Source organism: Papilio xuthus, unplaced genomic scaffold (assembly GCF_000836235.2).
Source record: "Papilio xuthus unplaced genomic scaffold, Pxut_1.1 DF829660.1, whole genome shotgun sequence".
NCBI classification, from domain to species: Eukaryota; Metazoa; Arthropoda; class Insecta; order Lepidoptera; family Papilionidae; genus Papilio; species Papilio xuthus.
This window is the reverse complement of record NW_013528989.1, coordinates 1,674,304-1,698,954: the sequence shown is the minus strand read 5'-3', so window position 1 is coordinate 1,698,954 and position 24,651 is coordinate 1,674,304. Positions and strand designations below refer to the sequence as shown.

Sequence of the window (24,651 nt, the reverse complement as noted above, 5' to 3'; positions counted from 1 at the left end):
TTCATTTAATTATTCGTATTCTACAAACTACCATCGCAAATCTACATTTTATCGTATAAACTATAGATTTTTGAGCTCTATGGTTGTCACTGTCAAGTGACAGCAGTTAGTGTGACCATTAAAAAAATATTTAAAAGTTGGTAGTTTTTTTCAATGTTGGTAGTTTAGGTCACACTGGCTGGTTAATTTACTCAGCTGCATTTATAGTGATAGTCTTTCCTTTAGGATCATCAAAGCGATCCATAGTACGGATATCCATCATCATCATAATACCATAGAATGTGATAGCCAGGAATATGAAGACAACGAACAGACCTGACCAGATAGGTACCGAGAAGAAACCGATGCAGTTGAAAGAATCACCGAAGACCAGATCCGATGCGTTCATCGTCTTGAAGAATGGTTGAACCTGGAATTTTAAAATGTTTATGACATGATATTCCTTATGAATCTCCCTCGTCTTTGTCTGTCTCTTTGTAAATAAGAGATAAAATATTTGGGTATTTGATTTGTAATTACGGCGTCATTTCTATAAATGGATTCATAAAACTTATAATTAATAATTTATGTGAATAATACAAAATTAAAGAAATTCTCTAATGATTAATGACATAAAGAAAAATAAACTGTAATAAAATTATTTCGTGATTAACTAAAAACACAAAAGCTTCTAAAAATAAAGTTCCCTAATATTTCAATCTTACTTCTTACTAATATTATAAACGCAAATGTTTAGATGGATGTTTGAAGATATCTCCAGAACGGTTGAACGAATCTCGATGAAAATTGGCATACATATAGAAAATAGGACTGGAAGAACACATAGACTACTAATTACGTTTGTATGTAATTTATCGCGGACGGAGTCGCGGGCAAAAGCTAGTTAAATATAAAAGTGATAAGATATTTTTGTACGTGACTAGAAATAAATATACGGAGGCAAATTAAAAGAAAATATTGGCATTTCCGAATCTGTGAAAAAATATTAGAATTCTGTTATACGCAACATTATATCAAACCAAAAACTCTAGAATATAACAAACTTCTAACGCTCTATTAATCTAAATAGGTTAATTTACTTTCCAAGCGTTAACCAAATAATTATCGTGTTAGAAAATTATTAATAACTGAGTTAACTCACGCCAACTTAATCTCCATTTGAGAAATACAAGAAAAATAGAATTGTAGATTATCCATATTTTTTCAGGACAGTCCTAATAATTTTCTAAACAACGAAGGACTCCGTATTTTTATGATTTATAAATAAATAAATTGAAAATTTTGAGTACGTTCATATCTGCATAGTTGCTATAACAATGAAATTTAACATATTGTCGTTATATCTAGAACTTGTTATAGCAACACTAGATGTCGCCCGCGACTTCGTCTGCGTGGTATTAAAAAATATATGTTGGCCGATTCTCAGACCTACTCAATATGCTCACAAAATTTCATGAGAATCGGTCAAGCCGTTTCGGAGGAGTATGGGAACGAAAATTGTGACACGAGAATTTTATATATAAGATAAATATACAAAAGAAAGGAACAAAAGAAAGGAACAAAAGAAAAGATATAACTGTACAAATTCCATAATAAATTAAAACATACGTAATAAAGAAATTAGAAAGTATACGAGATAAAATTTTGTTAACTCTCTATGATCCCAAGTGAGAAGCGATTTTATTCATTGGCTCTACATTCCTGTGAACTATAGCTTAATCTATTTTACTTTAAAATAAACGGACTAATCGACATGCTCCTTTTTGAAGTCGGCTAAAATGTCTCATTCAATTTGAATTTTGTACACCCAGTATAGCATGGTCACCCTACATTTGGACGTTGAACGCTAGGATCGATCGCGTTACCCGCCGCGGCGCCAGACTGACTGTCGCCGCACAGCCGCCGTTCCCAATACATACTTGTTAATCATTATACTAATAACGAATACTTTGTACACCCCTTTTTAAGGAAATTTAGCGAATGAACATGAAATTTCACATAGTTAAAGTTAATATGTAGTATTTTCAATCTTACTAATATTATAAATGCGAATATTTGGATGTATGTTTGTTAGAAATTATCTCCAGCTACATGGATGTCCAGCTACAGATTATAAACTGAAAGAACATATAATGATGAAGAACAAAATTATGTTTTCTTTTTGCAATTTTCCGCTGACGAAGTCGCGGGGGACAGCTAACAATTTTACTAACATTATAAATGCGAATGTTTTGATGTATGGATGGATGTTTGCTTGAATATATCTCCAAAACGAATGCATGGATCTGAAATTTGGTATAGAACATAGTCTAGAACACATAGACTACTAAATGAATTAATTTTTATTTCCGCGCAGACGGAGACGCAGCAGCTAGTTATATTACGACATTGTCTATCGACACAGTGATCAGATCAAATGCTCTTGATAGCTACATATATACATACATTTTATTTTAACAGTGGTAGAGCCCGCTTTAACATGTTCGCACGAATTGGCCCGGCTCGCCCGGTGAAATACCTCGACCACACAGAAGACACGCGTCAAGTGGAAGTAATTCCGCGTTTCGTTTGATGAGTGTGCGTCCCGGAGGCCTCATTTAGTCCTCTTTCCCTTCCCATCCTTTTTCTTATAAGGAAAGGATGGCAATTGGAAGAAGACTTTACGGATGTGAGGATGGGAAGAGAAAATATTTTGTTTCTGTGCATCCTCTCCTCCGTGGATTAATTGCGTATGTCTATGGGCAACGGTCACTTTGCTATTTCAGTGATTTCAGGTGGCCGCTCGCTTGTTTGCCACCTTATGATATATAAAAACATACAACCAACAATACAAATTATCTTATGGTATCGCCTGTAATATTTAAACCTAGATGGAATAACTTATTAAAACTTTCTTGCAAGATTGTACTAAACTATTATAGGTTATTAGGTTCTATTACAAAATAACATACCTCCATATCTCTAAAGGTGAGTGAATAGCTGATTGTCCCATTGATGCTGTTAAATGTTACCCTTTCACCGCATCTGTACGACCAATCGGTTAATGAGTAAACTTCAATCTCCGGGTACAATACTTTGGTCAAGCTCGATCTGGTTAACACAACCGTCTCTGAAAAATATAAAGATTTATTAGATTATTATTATAGCAAACTTTATACTTTGCCAGCATAGAATTAGACAGTAGTCTACATGACTACGTTCATCAGCTACCTTCCTGTAAAGTCATGTCAAAATCCGTCCACCGGTTCCAGAGATAACTCGTGACAAATGCAGGCTTGCATCATGAAAATTTAAAACGAAAGCTACTAATATCATAAGTTTATGTTTTGTTTCTATTTCTTATACTAAATAGCAATAAATCTCATTCTCTTATTCTTGGGCTGCCAAAATATTTTATAACTTAATTCATAATTATAATCAAAGAGTTATGATTCAAACCCAGGACCTGCAGATTGCCTATCAAGTGCTTAACTTATAGTTTATAGCTTTAAATAAGTACTGTTAGTAAAATGAACTCACCAAATGTCCAATAACCATTCTTGTGTACAAAGTTAAGTTGGATATTGTCAGCTCCAAACTTCATGTCTGTGCTCATGGTATTGGTTGTGTCATTAAATGTACTAGTGCTGCTTTCAAGGTTGTCCAAATGAGTTGTCTGGTTAGATTCGGTGAGCAATATTTCCTCTACATATAGTAAAAGTCCATCTAATCTGTACATCTTGTTGTCTTCGGTAGCCTGACGACGTACACGATGACTTTCTGAGACAGTCCATGATGGGTTCCGGGCAGTGTATATCGCTACAACTTTCTCATAACGATTGTGTAACTTAGCGAACATATCCTCCATAAACTCATTGTGTCTACGCAGCAGATCAGCTCGTGAGTCCCTCTCGTTGGCATCTTTAAGCTCGATAAATAGGAAATTACCTCCTTCAGGTTCGATTTCCGCTGATAAACCATTTTCAGTTAATTTAACGTGATTCTCCTTTTCAACGTCGGCGAAACTGTTTAATGCTTCAAGTGCATCCGTTACAGATGATAAATAATACGAATCACCAAGGTTGGCGCGTAAATATCTCAAGGGAACTTCACCATCCGAAGTTTTACTTGAAAAATCTTCAACTGACAGCGTCTCCTCTATAAAAATAACAGTGAAAGGATCACCTGAAAGCTCCTCTTTTAATACATAATCGAATTCCTTTGGAGATACAGCAGTCAGAGGGTTAGATTTCAATGATGTTTTAGATAAATCGCCCCATAGAAACACAGGCACGGATGAGGCGTAGCTCTGGACCACACTTAGCACTAATAAAGGGAACACTAAACGGCAGTACGCCATTTTCAATGGATTTTTTAACTATAACTAGTGGACGTATGGGGACTAAAAGTAAAGTTTTAGCCCAAAAATTGTCATAAAACGACAAGAAATGAGCGATGACGATTGACCATCGGTCATGTGAAAAGTGATCATATGATTAGTTTGACGCGTGCTCGTCTATGGTTGAAGCAGTATTGCCAGGTCGTGTTTTTCTATTAAAATACCGCATAAAAGTAAACTTTACTACAATTTACAAAAATTTAAAAATAAGCTTTTAAATATTTAATAAGATATTAATTATATTCAAATTACTACAAAATAATAATATAGCATCACATTATTTTAATGAAAATTTCGCAATCTTTTACAATTAGCCATTTTAATCTGACAAAAACTTCAAAAATAGAAAACTAATTGTGTAAAAATAAAGCTGTCATAAGGCATATTTTAGAAAATAGCTAAATATTATTTATTAATACATAAATAAATAAGGAAAATGCGTTTGCATATTTTTATAATATTAATCTACTTCCTAAGAACAACTAAAGGACATATAAATCTACCAGTATTTATGTTAGATTTTGATAGAGTCCTGACTCACGTAAAAGTTGAACCTAATCCGCTCGTTAAAATGTCTAATGAATTTTTCCTAGATATTCTTCAAGATTCGTTGAGAAGTAGCAAAGTGGTCGTTATTTTTGTCGAGGAAATGTTATGTTCGGAGGACATAAGTAGTAGGGATATTAAGGGTACGCCATATCTTAATTTGCATGAAGGATTATTAACTGAGCGAGTTAGGTATTTCCCAGCGGTGCGTAACCCATACAAGTCACTAAAGCAGATATTCGCAAATCACAATACGAACGTATTCCACGTAAGTAATATGGATAAATTGAAGATGTACGATTCCCGTAATAGCCACTACTACATATACTTTGAAGATACTTTAAATGAAACCAGAATCGAGACATTGCGAAGACATGATTTGATTATAAAAGAAATTTATCACGCTGTCAGGAATTATGCTACTGGACCGGTTCTTGGGTTTTATACTGGCAAAAATAATCCTATGCTTGGTAAAGAAACTAAAGTGCTACCTTTGAAACGTAATATAATCTCTTCGGATACTGGAGTTTCTGTTGAGAGTAACGACGCCTTATTTCACTTTGTCGGTTAGTGTTGCTATGTTTTATACTGTCTAAATTCAAATTACCGAGATTAAAATCTGTATTTAAGCTAGCAAAACAATATTGTGATCAATTTTTAAATAGAAGTTGCGGGTGCTATTAAGCACTAAGAAACAAAAGCTAAATTTAAACGTTAACTAAAAGAGTATAATTGTTTATGGTCAGGTGTTTACTCATCGAGCGCGAAACGTCAGTCCAGATTCAGCCAAGCTCCCGTGGTTGCAGACGAGAGACTTACGAGACGACATTTGTCGACAAAAGTGGCGTACACCGATTTTGAATTAGAATTTAACTTCTCTTTCAAGAAGGACGGATGGATTATAGGTTGGTGATACTGTTTTACAGTTAAAGTGGGTTGCCATTGCAGAAAATCATTTACTCAAATTTGTTGTCAAGATTTGGACCCTACCGAATTACTCCACGCACAATTCATTGTAACATTTTTTTATCAGATGATGTAGCGTTGCTGGAAGGGGGAGAAGAAGTAGGGCGTACCAGGATGTGTGCTGGTGCTCCCTGGGAGCATTCTTATGTATGCGGGGAACCACTCGTCATTATTAATTTGAGAGATGGCAGCGCTGTCACCATATCCTTCTACCAGGTTCGTACGTACTCTGTCGGCCTTATGACTCTTCTCTAGCATATCCTCCTGCGTAATTCCTCGATCTCCCTCTCCTTTTGTAGTCCACAATCAATCTCAATACTACAATGCAATTAACTCTTATAAAAAATATTTATAGTTCAAATCTAAATCCGAATTGTTTTTCATCATAGACAAATTGAAAATTTGTCACTAAAAGTTATAGACCCCAAAAGATTTCTGGTAAAACAAATTTTGCTCACTTGAATCTGTAACATTTGCTAACCTTATTTTACAATACAATATTTCGTATTCTTTTTCGACGGTTATATTTATAGATACAGGCATTCAGACGCAGCGGACGGAGTTACGACGACGACACCATTTTTCCGGAATGGGATTTCCGGAGAGGAAATAACAATTCTAAGGGATTCGGGCCAGGCGTAAGTATTCTAACCTCAATCTTAAAGCTCCAGGTGACCTGAGCACAATATTGCAAATTACAGCTAATATAATACCAAATCTCGAACCTGCTTGGAAATGATAACTTTTGTTTTTTAATTCTATATTATTAGAATCCTACTCAAACCATAGCTACGGCAAACGCTTAAATTACAAAATCAAATAGGCACAAAATACAACGACTAATAGCCTCTCTATTTATAAAGGTCAGTGCTTATTCTCTACTAAACCTATGGTACTTTATTGGACTGGCTATAAACCGTGATATTTTGTGCATATTTGAATTTCGCCATCACACAATTTTTAACTAAATTTTTTTTTTGATCTAACTCGTGACTTGTAATTTATGTATTACTAATAAATTGTATTGTATTCTATGTATAGAGATTAAGATCTTTGTTTTCAGGTGAATTGCGGGCCATATTTCACTTCGACCATAATTGCCTCTTTGTTTGTTACATCCGTATGTTTCGGGATCATGGTGGTAGGTGTGACAGCACTTATGAATTGCGTTACCAATGACAGATACGATGATCCGCAAGGAAAGCCGCTATCGATTGGCGCGGAGGTAGCCGGCTAATATTTTAACTTCAGAACGTAGGTTTCTGAGACTAAAATGACTGTGGGATGACATGTTTCATACAGATATTTTGGTCTCAGAAACCAACGGTTTGGTAATAACTTAAAAAAGTTTCTCGTATTCAAACTACATAATTGTGATTCTATTTTGAATAAAAGTGTTTGTTCTATTTCGCTTTTATTTTATAACCTTCATTGTTTTGGGACAATAAACTTATATAAAAACGGATAGACACTGACGTATATACGTCCGATGGCGACACCGACTAAGTGAGTTGAGGGCCGCGTCTGCGAAATAATACGTCCCACTCAACTGATGAAGGGCTCCCGATGGGCTCGAAACTAGTCTGTGCCGACACCGGACAAATATACGTGAGTGTTTAGCTGTTTTTATAAGAGTTTATTATAATGTCTCACGAAGTTTGAATAGTTTGGGACATTTTAAAAATGATTAATAATTCTAAGACCTAAAATTATAAATGCGAATGTTTAGATGTTAGAAGGTATCTCCAGAACATCTGCACGGATGTTGCTGTAATTTGTCATAGATGTAGAACATAGTCTGGAAGAACACATAGACATTAAAATATGTTATCCTAGTGCTAAATAAAACACACAAAAAATTTTGCAAGATATATTTGTACTAGACTAACACAAACTGCCGCGCCCCGCCATACACATACATACAACTTCTAACCACTAAATAATCCATACACTACTGCCATTCAAACTTCATACATATCGTTTTTCTCACAAAAAAATCATGTAAAACACCTTATTTATGAAGATTTCAACTTTTTAATTAATTTATTAATTAATAGCGACATCGAAAACCTCCAATATCAAGTCATAGTAACCGAATAGTATTTATAAGTAATATTTTATTGTTTTTTCAATCAAATATTATTTATCTTTAAATATTATCCGCTATAAACCATACGTCGTTTAAACAGACATTATTAAGCAATTTCTATTGATTCTATTCAATCAGAACAGAAATATGAAGGATAAAAAATTACTTACTCCGCTGGTGCATCCACCCAAAGTGTGTCTTGGCCTCCGACACAAGACATTAAAAATTACTTTTATTAAATACATCAAACATTTCAAGATGTTACAAATATATTATTCATAAAAAAAAACGACATGAACATAAAATAAATTGGAAATCACAAAATAACTAACAAAATGAAAACATCTCTGTTTAATCGCACACAAATTGTGACTCTGTGAATATATGACAGGAAACCAGTAAAAAAAAAAATTAAATGCATATTTGGTATAAAGACCATCACACAGAGACAAAGCTAAAATATATATTTGCCTTCATTTGATTGATAGTCGTCCTAGTTTTTTTTTTAATTAAAATATGCAATAAATACCCTTTTACTAATAAAAATGAGAATGTAACTTTCCGTTTGTCTCAGTTTCATATCAAAACTACTGAACCGATTTCAATAAAATTTGGTATAAAGATAGTCTAGACCCAGAGAAAGAACATCAGATACTTTTTAACGCGAAATGATGTTGAAAGCGGCATTGGAAATTTGTAAGTAGTCATTTTAGAAGCCAGAAACTTATTTTTAGGCTGTCACTCTTCTATATATAAAAGAAAGTGGTGTTAGTTACACTATTTATAACTCAAGAACGGCTTTACCGATATGTCTGAAAATTGCTGAGGAGGTAGCTTAGAGCCAGGAGACGGACATAGGATACTATTTATTCATTTTTTTTTCTTACTTATAAGTGCGAATGTTTAGATGGGTGTGATGTGGATGGATGGGTGTTTGAAGATATCTCTAGAACGGCTGAACGGATCTCGATTAAATTAGGCATACATATAGAACATAGTCTGAAAGAACACATAGACTACAATTTTTACTGTATTTTTTTCCATTCACAGAGTCACTTCATACATTCATTTTAAAAATATATATTACATTTTTAATAATAATCAACTGAAACCTACTAAAACCTACCAGTACGATACACCTGGACAAACCGTAAACTGCGAATTACATATATCTAAAAAATACTCATCGTATGGAACTGCCCAATATGTCAAACATGCCACTAATATCCACCAAGACTTGATATAAAAACATGTCAAAATAATGCATTTAACCCTTAATTCGATGGTGTCCATTGTGACGAACAACTAATTAAAAAAAATCTACTGAACTAGTTCTCTGCTAGATGATTTTACTAAAAAAAAAACAAGTTTTTTGCTACAAAAAATTTCGCCGAATTAAGGGTTAAATTTCAACATTTAGTCTAAAATATTTAGAAATCACTGGAAATCATATTGTAATTTAAAATTCAATAAAAGCAATCGAGTGGCATAAAGTTTCTTTTGCATGTAAATAAAAAAAAAATGTCAAAACAGCTGACAGTTGTGGCTGTACGACGACGTCGCCTTTGCCTTGTGTCAATTTTGACAGGTGACATATGGCGCCAAGTTTCCTCCGTCTGTAATTTGTTTTAACAAAATACAATGAGAAGTAAACATAAAAACGCACAATACATCAAATTCTAATATTTTGGTATCAACTAATTTGTAAACTTGTATGGTTGTATCTTTACAAACAAACGCACACTAGCAGTAAGTTTCTGAGACCAAAATATATTTAAAACATTACATCTGTTTTATCAAAGATAATGAAATAGATGTGTTTCATACAGATATTGGTCTCAGAAAACAACCGTAAATATAGTTAAATTATAGTTTGTTCGTCCGAATGTCCAAAAATACTAAACATATATAAAAATTCTTGTAGCATTCAATAGCCCAATTAATTCGTAAAGTTATACAAACACTATCACGCTAGGACTCTTAAGGACCAAGCAGAAAGAAAAAACAACTAAGTAAATCGTATTTTTTATCGTATTGCAAATAAAAGGAATTTCAATACAAAATACAAATTAAGTAAGGATTGAAGTACATTGTTTGTAACATTCTTATTCAAACCCATGACACTTAGATTGTGAACCTTTAGGCTATTGGTAGTTCAAATTAGTGTAATTGTATGTACGTATGGAAATGTATTTCAACCATACAAGTAAACAATAAACTATTTACAAAGAACTAACGGTATTCCTCTTGTTTTGTGCTTAATTCTTCTTCTCTTCTTTCTTGTCTTCTTGGGGCTCGCTCTGCTGTTGCTGTTGCTGCTGACCTTCGCGCTCGGCAGCCATCTAATAAACATTAATATGTCTTAATATTATAAATACATGTATTGATGTTTGTTAGAAGGTATCTCCGGAATGGTTTCATGGATTTTACTAATATTTTTCATAAATGTAGAACATAGTCTAGTAGGGCCACAGATTCGCAAATAAAGGCTAGATTTATATTTCTAATATAATAAATACATATTTGGATGTATGGATGAATGTTTGTTATAAAGTATCTCCGGAACGGCTTAATATATCTTGATGAAATTTGTCAAAGATGTAGAACATAGTCTGGACGAACACATAGGCTAATTAAGATTTTTCTTAATTCCACGCGGACGGACTTGTCAACTAGTCTTACTAATATTATAAATGGGATTGTTTAGATGGATGTTTGTTAGAAGGTATCTCCGGATGTATGAATCTCGCTGTAATTTGGCATAGATATAGAACCTCCTTTCTTACATAAAATCCATCCATCCATACTTCCGTCTTCCTCTATCATGTATAAAGTGTAAATCTTCCATTGTCCATAATATATAACAATAGATGATAACTCACTTTATTTAATTTAGCACAATCGCTTGACCGACTTCACTATAGTTATGTGGGCCGGCTCAAAATTGTGCAATTTTCATACAAGTTGTTGGAATTTAAAAAATCTGGTAATGAATCTAACTTATTTCACAAGGGAATAGTGTAGCTTATAACAGACGCGATTCTGTCGTTTGCGTAATCAGTAGCTTATGTGTTCTTTCAGACTAGTCTTCCCCAAAGTGTGCGATAACGCCCCCTTGTGGGCGCTGCGTATGTGAAAATATGGGGGCGCTAAAAAAATATTTATTCTCAAAGTGGGCAGTAGACAAAATAAGTTTGGGAACCACTGTTCCAGACTATGCTCTACATCTATTATGACAAATATCAGCAGGATCCGTTTAGGCGTTAAGGAGATACATTCAAAAAAACATCCATCCAAACATTCGCATCTATAATATTAGTAAGATATATAATATTCTCGAATCCCAATGTTAGTTATACTCTTCTTAAAATCTTCCATCCATACATTAGCCCTTGTATTATATTAAAATCGAGAATTAAAAATGAATCTAGACGAAATAATGATTCATGGTAAAAGTGTTAAAATTCCCAAACCTTCTTGTAAGCCTGCTCGAACAACTTGAGGCTGGCCTGCTGCAGCTGACCGGTGGCTGTGCGGATTGCCTCCGGCTCAACAGCATCCTTGTTGGCGAGAAGTTCACGCAGCTTGGTGATCTCCTCACGTAGCTTGTCACACTGAGAGATAAATTAACTATGGTGAATTTCAATTTACGTATTAAAGCTTCCTAATACGAGGCAGACAGGTGGAAGGAATTCTGTGTTTTGTCTGATAAGTATGTACTCTAGAGATTTAATTTTAGGCCTTTTCTCTTCCCAACTTTTTCTTATAAGGAACGCATACGAAGCCTAATTTGTGTCTTTTCACTTCCCCCCTTATTTTATAAGGAAAACATGGAAATGGATTTGACAGAGAGGGGGACGCATAGAAAGTCTAATTTTAGTCTTACCTTTCCTAACCTTTTTTTATAAGGAAAGGATGGTAAAGAGAAGTGCTTTTACAGAGGGGGCTGACTACGAAGAGTACTTTTATTTTTTATTTTAGTTCCCCCTTTTTCTTACAAGTAAAGATAAGAAGGGGAAGTTGATTTAATGTACCAGATATCACTTCGTCATGTCGGCGAATTGAAATGGTCCTTTTACTGGTTTGCCACCTTATAGTATATATAAAAGGGGGGAAGGGCTCTCAATGTAAAAACTGCTCTAAATTCCTTTTAGAACTGTCATTAAAGTATAAAATTACATTTTTAGGGTTCCATACCTCGAGAGGAAAAAACGGAACCCTTATAGGATCAGTTTGTTTATGTTAAAACTTTGCCTACCTCGTCTTGTGGTAGTTGAGCCTTGTATTCGTCCATTTTAGTCTCAGTATCATGAAGTACTCCCTCCGCCTGATTGCAAACTTCAACTCGTTCACGTCTCTGCTGATCCTGTGCCGCGAACTGTTCCGCCGCCTTCACCATGTTCTCAATCTCATCCTTTGATAGACCTCCCGATGATTGGATCACGACTGGAAGATAAATACGTCATATTTGTGAAACTGAATACCTCTATAGTTCCTATATAAATAACAGTGGTAGAGCCCACTTTAACATGTTCACACGAATTTTCCCGGCTCGTCCGGTGAAATACCCTCGACCATACAGAAGACACGCCTCAAGTGGAAGCTATTCCGCGTACAGTCTGGTTAGTGTGCGTCCCGGAAGCCTAACTATAATGCTCTTTCACTTCCTACCCTTTTTCTTAAAAGGTGAGGAAGAGGATTTTCCGGATGATGCGATGCATGGGATGGAAAAAAACTAAAAAAAATTAGGTCACGTAGTATGGGTATGTTCCCTAATATGTCTGTAACTATAAATACATGATAGATTTTCGATATTGCTATATATTTAATAATTCTTGTATATTTTGTTGGAAGGCGTATCGTATCGCTGCATCAAAAAACGTAGCGATTCGCGCGACAATCCATTTTTTATTGCACACATTTACAAATATTCAGCTATTGTGGAGCTGAATATTATATAAGAAATGTGGTGCATATCAAAGGCTTCCTTATGATTAGTGTTGTATCAATGGATACAGGTGCAATGGATACGGGTACAAACTATTCTGTTCTTTACAATTTCACACACAGCAAACTGTAAGGCAGTAATGGGCCTCAGGAAGCTTGTACAATATGTGGTTGGCATTTAATTATATGGATATGGGTATGCGTATCCTTTGCTTTCTTGAACTCAGACGGCCGTGTAATTACAAAAAAGGTTGCCTAAGCTGTGTTGTGTTGTATGGGTTCATGTACAGTGTGCTATGGGTACATTTACAAAGTGTTTGAATACTAATTGTTCTAGTTCCTGCAGTCTTCGTGAATGTAGACGTCCATCCATTAAGTGCTGTATGGATACATGGACAAAGTGCAATGGATACTAACTCTGCTGTTCCTTGCCGGTGCCCTTGTCGCGTGCGGAGACGTGTACGATGCCATTAGCGTCGATATCAAAGGTGACTTCAATCTGAGGCACGCCGCGGGGTGCGGGCGGTATTCCAACAAGAGAGAACTGGCCTAACAGTTTGTTGTCGCTCGCCATTTCACGTTCACCTTGGTGTACTTTGATCTCAACTTGGGTCTGGCCGTCGGCAGCTGGAAAAAGAAAAATTATTGATTCATATTATATTACATATATCTAGACTTTTTGTCGTAGAACCCTTAAGAAAAATAAATGGATTCGGTAGTGGATTCAATGGCAATTTTTTTGTGGATCTTAAACTGAATTTCCCACAAATAAAAAATCTGAAAATATCATCAATATTGCTATGAAATATTAGGTAAAGTCGCAATTGGATAAGCAAGAATCAGTCCGATCCCGACGGACGACTTTCATAAACGAGAAGCTCGGGTTAGGGACCCTGGGGGAGGAAAATATCACGGTCCTTTACGCTCGCTTATCCTGGTTTGTACTGTTAGGAAGTAAAATCCGACATTGTGCCGGTGTACTGACGCAACACTAGCCTTACTAAAATGTCGACGTTTATATCCCGTCACTAATCATTCTGACGCTTGACTTTGTTACGAAATCACGTCATTAGCGCCAAAGGATTCAAACTAATAGTGTGTAAAAGTTCTATATTAAAATGTAGGTCAGCGTATCGTACCGTGACGCAAACAACGCTACAGTTCGCGCGACAAACCATATTCCTCTCGCACGCAGCTTTACCACGCGATTATTGTAATCGAATGGCTTAGATGTGTGCTTATTGCATAAAAATATTTAATATACACTAAGTATTTTAGAATTAAAACTTAAACAATGGATCCAGATGAAATTGGTATAGATTTGAAACTTTACCTAGAAAAATACTTTTTTTCTTAATTCTGTCTCAGGTAAAAGTTAGTAGCTAGTTATAAAATTAGAAAGTGATATAGTCACTGATATATTTGAAACTTCTAATTTTATTATTACCTGAAAAAAAAAACAAGGAAATTTCCGAGAAGCCCCTTTCTGCTTTTCCTATTTTTTTTTTGAGTTTAAGGTATTTCTAGGCATATAACGTATATAGGTTAAGATACACATGGTGATTTTTTTCTGACTGATGCCGTAAATTAAAAAAAAATCTTAGGTAAAAGTGGTACACGTGTAGTATGTACTCACCGGTGGAGAAAACTTGGCTCTTCTTAGTCGGTATAGTAGTATTCCTGGTGATGAGCTTTGTGAAGACTCCTCCGAGGGTCTCGATGCCGAGGGAGAGTGGAGTCACGTCGAGCAGCAGGATGTCAGTGACGTCACCGGCGAGGACGCCGCCCTGCACCGCCGCGCCCACAGCCACCGCCTCGTCAGGGTTCACGGCGCGAGATGGCGCACGCCCGAAGATATCTTGGACTGTTTGTTGAACCTAAGGAGCATTTATCTTTATAAATGAACAAGCTGTAGCCAGCGACTCCTTACGCAAGAAATTAAAAAAAAAACTTAATTAGTAGCCTATGTTTTCTTCCAGACTATGTTCAACATCAGTGCAAAATTTCATTGAGATCTGTTCAGCCATTTTTAGAAACATCCATATAAACATTCGCATTTATAATATTAGTAAGATGGATCTTAAGTAGTAGAAATGTCTGTGAGAAAATAACCCGACAACACACGTAGCACAGCCGGGGAATATGTCTCCAGTTTGTTCTAGCACCAATTTAAATCAGCCTAGACAATCAAATAGGACTAAAATAGGCTTGCTAAGGTGCATATATTTATATTTTAGAAAACAAGAATCAAACACAGTAAATCTTACTATTATAAATGTTTAAATGAATGTGAAGGTATCTTCAGAACAGCTGTATGGATCTTGATGAAATTAAGTATACATATAGAACATAGTCTTGAAGAACGCAGACTACTAATAATGTTTTTTTAATTCGACGACTATATTTTTAGAAATTACAAGTGAAACTGTAATTGTTGGTTTGAGAGTTCAAAATTTTTGTATAAGCATTTTGCATGTATTTTAAGCGGTGATTTATGTCTCAGAAACCGACGGTAAGGATACCAACCTTTGGCATCCTTGTCATGCCACCAACGAGTAGCACTTCACCGATGTCAGATCTCTGGACCTCAGCGTCTTGCAGCGCACGCTGACAGGGAGCCACAGTTCGCTTGATTAGATCACCCACTAGTGATTCCAGCTTGGATCGAGTCATCTGCAATAAAGATATTATTATAGTATTGAAAGTTTTCAAATACCACTAAAATTATGAGGCTCTAGTGCAAGCTTTAGTGGGTCAAACCCCACATAACCCTTTTCCCCCACCAAGAACAGGGGATCTTTATGATCTGATATAAAAAAGGTGTACATGTGTTCGGGAGGGCTTTGTCTAATTTTATGCCCCTTCCCATTTTCATGTAAGGGAACGAAAGGGGAAGATGATTTAAAGAAATATTCTCTTTCAGTATGGCCCCTCCGTTGATTAAAGGTAGGCAACGCATCCATAATTGCGTTTGTCTATGGACAACGGTCGCTTCGCTATTTCAGCGATTTCAGGTGGCCAGCTCGTTTGCCACCTTACAATTATAATTGATGCCAACTTAACTAGAGAAATATAAAAAGAGAAATGTCAAACTCCATCAAACATGGTTGCCGCTATTTTTTATGTTCAGTTGTTACAAAATCGTTTGACCCTCCCCAGCATGACGCCAGAGGCGGGCGGTTTCAGATATTGTGTCAGTCTTGCACTTTAATATTATCCAACAAACGTATATTGTTGGAAATTTACTGAATTAAAGTGCATATAATACAAAAACTATTATCTATGGATGAATCATTGATGTATGGGCGTCACCAGGAGCTCCCCACTTGGGTGTTCAATGAGGGGGAAAACATACTACAATTCCTCTATAGCCAAATAACTCAAAAACTACTAGTTAGTTTTTCCTATTGCTTGTTCTAATCTTTGAAAAAAGAAATTACCCCCCCATATCTAGCTTAGCCCATCTGATGGCAATGCTTTTGAATATTATAGATTGCGTGAAATGTAAAATAATTAAAAAGGTAGTAACAACAGAAATCAAGGAACATCAATTTGGCGAACCAAAACTAGTGTGTTTACCCTATGTAAGTCGGAGAAACTGTTGACGTAAAATTTACAGGTTTTTTTTAATAAATTCACAACATTAGCAAACTATATTACCTTCAAGTTCATATGTTTAGGTCCGGAAGCATCCATAGTTAGGTACGGCAGGTTGATGTCAGTCTGCAGGGAACCGGACAACTCAATCTTTGCTTTCTCCGCTGCCTCTTTAAGACGTTGCATCGCCATCGCGTCTTTACGAATATCGAGACCTTGCTGTAATGCAAATTTTAAAATTATAACTACAATTGTTAAAGAAAAACAAAAAAAAGTTGATTGAATGCCCATGACACTTAAATTAAGAGTCAAATGACACCACACTTGTCTAAATGTGTTAACACTATAGAATGTCACAATGGACTTATAAACCTACATATATACAATCCATCGATTCCAAAGTTATTCGGGTAAAATTGACGAAAAAAAATCTTAGGGGGTGTTTTATATAACTAAAAAAAAAACTATTTTTATGTCATTTTGTCTGTGTGTTTGTGTGCGTTTAACATAGAAACTGCTGAATAAATTTAAATTAGCTTTTCACTAATGTATTATAGTAATCTTCATTTAATATTTAGTGTAGTAGTTTAGTAGTTTTTTATGATCAGTACAAAAGTAGTAAAAAAGTAAAAAAAGTTACAAATTACAACCAACCTTTTTTGAATATTATATAAAAAAATCTTACTAATATTATAAATGCGAATATTCGGATGGATAGATGTTTTAAGGTATCTTTGAATTGGATCTCGCTGAAATGTTTAATTAAGTTTTTTTTAAGTCACTCATGAAATGTACTTTAGTTAAAAACTCAATATACTTACGTCACGTTTAAACTCGTCAACTAAAAAGTTGACAATGACATTGTCAAAGTCTTCACCTCCAAGTAGAGTGTCACCGTTGGTTGACTTCACTTCAAACACGCCTTTCTGGATCTCAAGTACAGAGATATCAAATGTACCACCTCCCAAATCATATACCGCGATACTGGAATAAAACAAGCCTTAAGTCACAAACCTGTAAAGTACATTCATCATCATCATCAAGCTCATACATCCCAACTGAGGATCTCGGAGTCTACCCTAAGTGATGTGACTATGTCATAGTGAACGCTGGTCCAGTGCGTCACTTCACACATGTCTTTGACTTTCAGATATATGCAGCATCATAATGTTTTCCTTCACCGTAAGAATGTAGGATAAATGTACACATTTGTGCTTGGCGGGATTCAAACCCAAGACCTCCAGATTACAAGTCAAGTGCTTAATCCCTGAGTCATCAATTTATTATGCTTATGCAAATCTTAATATTACTTTAGTAATTACTAATATTATAAAATATGGATGGATGTTTGTTAAAAAGTATCTTCAGAACGGCTGATTAGATCTCGCTGAAATTTGGCATACATGTATGGAAGAAGACATAGCCTACTAAATAAGGTTTTTTTTTAATTCTGCGCGAACGACCGCTTGTTTATAATATGTTATTTTAATATTAAATGTAGCGTGGTATCTAGGAAAGCCATCGGTAATAACCGTGACTAGCTGGTTCCACGCGTTTCTCTCGCACCGCTGCAAAAGCTAAACCGTATAAACAGAACAGCTGATCGGCGGTGCTAATACAGTCAAACCGGGATAAGTGACAAACCACTACAAGTGAGACCTCTATTAGAGGAACTCGGGTTAGAAACTTATGAGAGAAAAATATCACGGTCTCTTGGCCTTGGTATGACTAAGTCTTATTCATATGTCTTTTTAAACAATTATAACCTAAACCCAACAAACAATTTGATATTTTTGGTTTGAATTGTGTAGGTTTTGTGACTACTAAAAGAAATTTGGTAGTTGTTGGTAACAAATTATGTCTCTGAACTGCTAAAATAAGATTAAATTGGAAAGGTTTTGTTAGATAGCAAAAAAAAATAGTGTTACTTGTCAAAGTGCATTTTTTTGGTAGTGTTTTGGTAGGTTTCGGTAGCAATTGGTATTTTTTCTCTTTGTCCACTCTTGTACTTACATTTTATCATCAGACTTGTCCATGCCGTACGCCAGAGCTGCGGCTGTCGGCTCGTTGATCACACGTAACACATTCAAACCCGCAATTTGACCTAAATAAAAATATTTATATAAATATCAAATATATGTTAAATGTCTGTTATTAAAAAGTATTTGAAATAATTCGTCAATTTAAATAGTCATTTTTTTCGTCTAATTTTATGGTCAACAACTAGACCGTTTACCCCAGCATAAGAAATGGATTGTTTCATAACAAGAAAAATGAATCATATTGCATTTTATAACATGCTAGTTGTCGCCCGCGACTCCGTCTGTGTGGATTTATAAAAAAATTTAATATATAGATAAGTTAAATAAAAAGCCGCACTTCAAGGCATAAATTCGAAAAAAAAAATAGTATCTTATGTCCGTCTCCTGGCTCTAGGTTACCTCCTCAACAATTTTCAGGCATATCGGTAAAGCTGTTCTTGAGTTATAAATAGTGTAACTAACACCACTTTCTTTTATTTATATAGATTTTTTTAAGAGCGAGTTTTTATTTTCAAAACAATTTGATCAAAAATAAATAATGTAATCTTAATTTCAATAAGTTTTAACATAAGTATAATCCTAGGGTTATAGAGACTGTTATTACCCATGTAAATATTTCAAAAACCATGCCTTAAAAATAAAGCAATACATAAAGGGGTGTTTTAAAAAATTAAAAAAGGGTGCAAACCAAAAAAAAAATATGTAGCACAATCTACATCAATATCCAGTATGAAACTGGACTGAATCAGATCGTGCGTCTCTTTCGCACCGTGGGAGAAGCGCGCCACGCATGAGCGGGACGGCTGATCTAAAGTGCTTCATATTAAATGAAAACACTACACAACAATACTTGGCCTAGACAAAGTATTGCCAATATTACTAAACTAAGTAACTATATATGGGCATTAATCAAATTATAATCTGACCAGTCAGTTTATAATTTAACCAAGTGGTTAACAATTTGCTCATCCGATGAAACAAAGATGTAGGATTCAAACAAACCAAAAATGATAATCTCTAAAAAAATCTGTAGGAAGAATAAACAACAAATGTACTTATTTAAATTAGTCTGTGATAAACATAAAGTTATCTCCATCAGTCTTTACTCTCTGCACTGTATTCTGTGGTTACCTTTTTACAATAAACGCTCATTGAACTTTTATGTGTAGAGTTACAATTATTTTTCTACAAAATCAATTACCTCGTTGTTCTATCAGATGAGCGAATTGTTGGTATCTTTATATATATAATTGTTCTGTGAGTGTGTATGTCACTGGACACGTTTTACATTGGATCCGACAGACGGCGCTACCATCGCACTGTCAAATTTTAAATAATATTCAAATTAAAGACGTCTAGACAGGACAACGTCTGTCGGGTCCGCTAGTAACAAAATATAATTGCACCGCACTGATCTCTATAAATAGATAGGGAATAGTTAGAAAATTACAGCATTTAATTTGTTCCGATATAAACGCGCCTATTGATGTTACATGCAAGTTCTATTTAATTCATTAAATAATTTCATGTGTCTTTTTAGGCACAAAATACTATGTGTTATAGCCATTCCATTTATAAGGCAGTGGGATTATATAAAAACACTCACCAGCATCTTTAGTAGCCTGTCGTTGAGAATCATTGAAGTATGCAGGCACTGTGACCACTGCATTCTTCACCGAAGTGTTCAGATAGGCCTCCGCTGTCTCCTTCATCTTTATCAGTACGAATGCACCAATCTGACTTGGTGAATACACTTTACCGTCACTACCTGAAAGTTCGCATCAATTAATGCAAAATTCTTTTTTATTTCTACATTTCCTTATATGCTTAGTACACTTGAGTCAGTGATTCAAAACTATCCATTCCAGACCATCTACTGCTCAACTGTACTGGCTTTATGTAAACTACGCATTATCAAATGAAGCTATATTTTATCGTATGGGCCGAAATTGTCTAATTTACATAAGTGTACCAGTAACAAGGTTAAGACTAACAATGTTTAATTTTAAAAAAATGTAGCGTGGTATCTAGGAAAGTCAGCGGTAATAACCGTGACTAGCTGGTTCCACGCTTCTCTCTCGCACCGCTGCAAAAGCTGAACCGTATGAACGAGACAGCTGATCGGCGGTGCCAATATTGAATCATCTTTAGAACTACAACATCTAAAAAATCTACAATCTGATATATTTCTTTACAAACTAAGTCTTAGTGTAATAAATCTTGATTACCAATTTTTTTGTTTTTGATAAATTTTTTAACTTATACTTGTCAACCTAACTTAGGGTAGGCCCTGAGCCCTTTAGTGGGGATGTGTAGTGAGCTGATGATGGTACGACGTCGATGATGTTAGCAAGTCAATCGCGCCAAATGATTCTAACTAATAATGTCTAAAATTATATATTTCTCCGTCCTCCGTCAATACCACTGCCCTTTCTCATCCTATCCTAAGTTCACACCTGTAATTTGAAGAAATCCAATAATAATCTTACCTTGAACCCAAGCATCACCATTCGAAGCTCTAACCACTTTGTAAGAGAGATTCTTCATATCCTTCTGCACTTCAGGGTCGTCGAAGCGTCTTCCAATCAGTCTTTTAGTTGCATAAAACGTGTTCCCACTGTTAGTAACAGCTTGTCTTTTCGCGGGCATACCGACCAATCTTTCGCCATCTTTGGAAAACGCGACGTGCGACGGCGTTGTTCTAGAACCTTCGCTGTTTTCCACAACCTATATTTACACCATTTGTTAGAGATATTTGTAGATAAATTATAGATAAAGCGCCGATGGCTTAGGCGTTCAAGCCCTTGATTTGTAATCTACAGGTCTTGGGTTGGAATCCCGGCATGTGCTAATGTGTTTTTTTCGCTTTTCTGTTCACCTATGTACATTTATCCGACGTACTTACGGTGAAGGAAAACATCGTGATTCAACCTCCTGATATCTAAGAAGAAAATCAAAGATATGTGTGAAGTCAACAACATGTAAGTACTGGGTCAGCGTGGCTGACTATGGCCTAGTCACCCTTAACTTTGGGTAGGCTCCTCGGTGGGGACATATAGTGAGCTGATGATGATGATGATTTATAGCAAGTTCTGTGCTAATATAGTGCAAAACTCGATATTCGAGTCAACACTGACTGTATTTTAAACTATAGTACGAAATAAAATTATAAAAGGTAGTAAAAATGTAGCGTGGTATCTAGGAAAGCCATCGGTAATAACCGTGACTAGCTGGTTCCGCGCGTCTCTCTCGCACCGCTGCAAAAGCTGTAACGTATGTACAGGACAGCTGATCGGCGGTGCCAACATTTAAACAATGTCGCAACTGTAACTGGCTGGAAAACCTGTTCCAGCCAGTGTTCCATTTGCTAATTGGAAAATGCTTTTATAACTTTACCTTGGGAGTCTTGCCCTCCATGACCGCAACACATGAGTTAGTGGTGCCCAAGTCAATACCAATGACTGCCCCACGCACACCTTCCGACCTGAACAACAAACATAGCTATGTAACTCACCAGTCCTAAATACTTTTCCTTTATATAAATTCAAAGGTAGGCCTAGGAACAGATGGCTGGATAGGGTTAGGCAATTAAAAAGAAACTTAGAAACACTTGACTTGTAATCTGCAGGTCCTGGGTACAAATCCAGCCATGTACCAGAGTGGTTGACTATGGCCTAGACACATCTAACATCGCTAGGCTCTAAGCCCCTCAGTGGGGACTTATAGTGAGCTGATGATGAACATGCAGTAGACACTGGACTTTAAGGTTTATAACCTCTGCATAGACCCAACATCAGTAGGATAAGGCCAGGAAGTATGAGAATAATTGTAGATTGTCTAATATTGTTCTGTAGCATACCACAGAGCATATAACTATTCAATCATTATTTTAGCACCAACCGCAAAGGTTTACAGCACATAAGTACTGTCACCGCTCAAAGGTGCAAAATTCACAAATAAAAAGAAATCAAAACACATGTGTAAGTTGTAGAGAAGCTAATACATTCAATATTAATGCCTGGTTTACAACAAACAAGTACAGTCAGCTATATCAGTTTACACCATTAGTTTCAATAATAAGTAAACATGTCTTTGCCAGTAGAATCTTGCTAATATAATAAATTTGAATGTTTAGATGGATGGATGTTTTAGATTTTATATAGTTTGATATTTGGCATTGATGTAGAGTATGTATGGTAAAACACATAGACTACACATTAAGTTTAATCCTGTGCAGACAGAGTCCCAGTTGATAGTTAGTAATTCATAATTGGAAGCTTAATAACTGATATGCATATACATATTTTTTGAACCAAAGGTTATGTGCTTCGGAAGCTTTATATTTAAATTTATGCAGCTGACTGTACAGTAGGGCAGTAGTACTGGCCTGGCAGGGACAATTCTGGTTCATGGATTCCAGTTGGTGGTAGACTACTGTGCTACAGTATTGGCGTAAAGTAAACCAAGCATATGTTCATAGTATTTATACTTGGGCTGTATCAAGGTTTCTTTTTCAAAGAAATTCCCCTTCGTAGAAGTAAGTTCCTTTATTGTTCTTTGTGTTGTCAAAGATATACATATTTTAGTTTTAGGATTACGTAGATAATCTAATGTAATATTTAAATTCAAACATCTACTTTTGCAACTACTCGTCTAACCTAAAAACGTCATTAGAGATAAAAAAAAATGAGCAGTATCTTATGCAATAGTATATTGTTAATACATACAAGTCACGAATACTACTAGTATTATACTAATCACCATATTTCCAGCATCTATTGAATAAATCATTAGGAAATAATTCTCATTATACGGTTTTAGGTTATGACGAAATTATGTGAAATTAATAAAGTTCTAACTCACTTATGCCTGTACTGGACCGCATGGCGTTGGTAAATAGGAACTGTGGGTGATGCAACCTGGAAATATTGGAAAAGTTTTTAATTTTTTTTAATCAGAGAATTCGTACACATGTGCCGATTCTCGAACGTTACGACACCGGTTATGAATTCAATAATAATTTATAAAAATACAATAAAGTTTAGACTTAATCTACATTAGAAACATTACAAAACACCTTATTTGTGACAAACGATTTTCATTCGTTTTAAAAATTAAAATGGATACTTACATTTTTGAGAATTGTGGAAAAATTCCTGTGCGTAATGTCTGCAGTTAAACCAGAGCACTGGAAGGCCTTACGACCCATCACCCGCGTAGCGGACAACATTTTTAAGTTATTTTTATGTACCCTAACAAATTATTTCACGTCTTATTTCACTTCAAACAGAACATGTGGATGACGCAACATTGAAAGAAAGATTTTATATTTTTCTGAGCAAAGCGACCTGCGCACTGCACAGAAGTTTTAAATGTGTTGCCATGTTAAAAAATAAGTGGAATGTTCTCGTTTTAAAAAAAAACCTTTGAGAAAATTTGAGTGTGTTCTCGAACGAATGCAAACTTAAAACTGGAACAAGATTGGTTAAAAAAATTTAAACACCGATTGCCAACCAATCGACGTACGATACTGCATTTCTCATGAAAATTGTGCCAAGAAAAACGATCACCTATTGTTTGCCCATAGACAAATACTTTAATTTTTAAGAAAATTAATACATTTTTAAAAAAGGGAAATTATAAAACAGGTATTTTATAACATTAGTTTATTAATGTTTTTCCATGCACATTAACGAGAATATTTCAATCGCCAATATTTGCGGCAGGCACTTCGCTTGGTCTTGTGATTACAATCACTGACCTCTATAAATCACTGGACAGGCTAGGGAAGGTATTTTGTGCATAAGTGATTTTCGCCATTATGACATATGAAGTTGCGAATGGAGCGATTAGAACTAAAAGTAGAGATAACATTGTCTTATGGGTTTTCTTAGTTAGGTTTAAGATATACCCATGAACGTAAATGTCAATAACGTGAAGCAACAATAATAAAACGCATATTTTGCTACGCACGAAATATATTAAATTAAAGGAGCACGGTATTACAATTAATTCACTCCCAGTATTTTTGTATGCAACGTATCGTGTTCGCGTCCTGTCTCTCTGGCGAGAAAACGCGGGAGCCA

The 24,651-nt window shown here is 35.4% G+C and overlaps 3 protein-coding genes across 6 annotated transcripts in view; 1 reads left to right on the top strand and 2 right to left on the bottom strand.

Moving 5' to 3' along the window:
* Positions 1 to 4,487, bottom strand: part of VhaAC45 (Vacuolar H[+] ATPase AC45 accessory subunit) — a 20,335-nt gene extending 15,848 nt beyond the window's left edge. Inside the window, exons 1-3 of one of the 3 annotated variants that reach the window (XM_013309075.1) lie at positions 3,520 to 4,487; positions 2,952 to 3,109; positions 7 to 409 (exon numbers count right to left, since the gene is read on the bottom strand). In XM_013309075.1, coding sequence (XP_013164529.1) covers positions 188 to 409; positions 2,952 to 3,109; positions 3,520 to 4,339 — 1,200 coding nt within the window. In that variant the 5' untranslated portion in view covers positions 4,340 to 4,487 and the 3' untranslated portion in view covers positions 7 to 187. Of the gene's footprint in view, positions 1 to 6; positions 410 to 2,951; positions 3,110 to 3,519 lie in introns of those variants that run through there. The other 2 variants (XM_013309092.1, XM_013309083.1) reach the window with 2 other exon arrangements.
* Positions 4,488 to 4,770: 283 nt separating this feature from the next.
* LOC106115799 (uncharacterized) lies at positions 4,771 to 7,279 on the top strand. Its single transcript, XM_013309356.1, has 5 exons — positions 4,771 to 5,490; positions 5,671 to 5,829; positions 5,958 to 6,106; positions 6,424 to 6,528; positions 6,954 to 7,279. Exons 1-5 carry the CDS (start codon positions 4,815 to 4,817, stop codon positions 7,125 to 7,127), a joined length of 1,263 nt encoding a protein of 420 aa, XP_013164810.1. The 5' UTR covers positions 4,771 to 4,814; the 3' UTR covers positions 7,128 to 7,279.
* A 2,137-nt stretch (positions 7,280 to 9,416) lies between these two features.
* Hsc70-5 (Heat shock protein 70 cognate 5) lies at positions 9,417 to 23,945 on the bottom strand. Of its 2 annotated transcripts, XM_013309341.1 has the most exons (15): positions 23,697 to 23,945; positions 23,429 to 23,484; positions 21,962 to 22,049; positions 21,055 to 21,292; positions 20,172 to 20,333; positions 18,537 to 18,627; positions 17,345 to 17,507; positions 16,587 to 16,742; positions 15,453 to 15,599; positions 14,563 to 14,803; positions 13,344 to 13,553; positions 12,238 to 12,425; positions 11,453 to 11,593; positions 10,217 to 10,321; positions 9,417 to 9,595 (listed from the first exon to the last, which is right to left on the bottom strand). In XM_013309341.1, exons 1-14 carry the CDS (start codon positions 23,793 to 23,795, stop codon positions 10,238 to 10,240), a joined length of 2,064 nt encoding a protein of 687 aa, XP_013164795.1. In that variant the 5' UTR covers positions 23,796 to 23,945; the 3' UTR covers positions 9,417 to 9,595; positions 10,217 to 10,237. The 2 variants fall into 2 exon arrangements, with proteins under 2 accessions (XP_013164795.1, XP_013164785.1); XM_013309331.1 differs by having other exon boundaries at positions 9,417 to 10,321.
* Positions 23,946 to 24,651: the final 706 nt, after the last annotated feature.

Coding starts and splice junctions, on each gene's coding strand:
- LOC106115799 (XM_013309356.1), top strand. CDS start 4,815: ATGCGTTTGCATATTTTTATAATATTAATCTACTTCCTAAGAACAACT. Junction 5,830..5,957: donor GAAGGACGGATGGATTATAG/GTTGGTGATACT, acceptor TTTTTTTATCAG/ATGATGTAGCGTTGCTGGAA. Junction 6,529..6,953: donor CTAAGGGATTCGGGCCAGGC/GTAAGTATTCTA, acceptor CTTTGTTTTCAG/GTGAATTGCGGGCCATATTT.
- Hsc70-5 (XM_013309331.1), bottom strand. CDS start 23,795: ATGTTGTCCGCTACGCGGGTGATGGGTCGTAAGGCCTTCCAGTGCTCT. Junction 16,743..17,344: donor TTGACGAGTTTAAACGTGAC/GTAAGTATATTG, acceptor TTTGCATTACAG/CAAGGTCTCGATATTCGTAA. Junction 14,804..15,452: donor GCATGACAAGGATGCCAAAG/GTTGGTATCCTT, acceptor AATGCTCCTTAG/GTTCAACAAACAGTCCAAGA.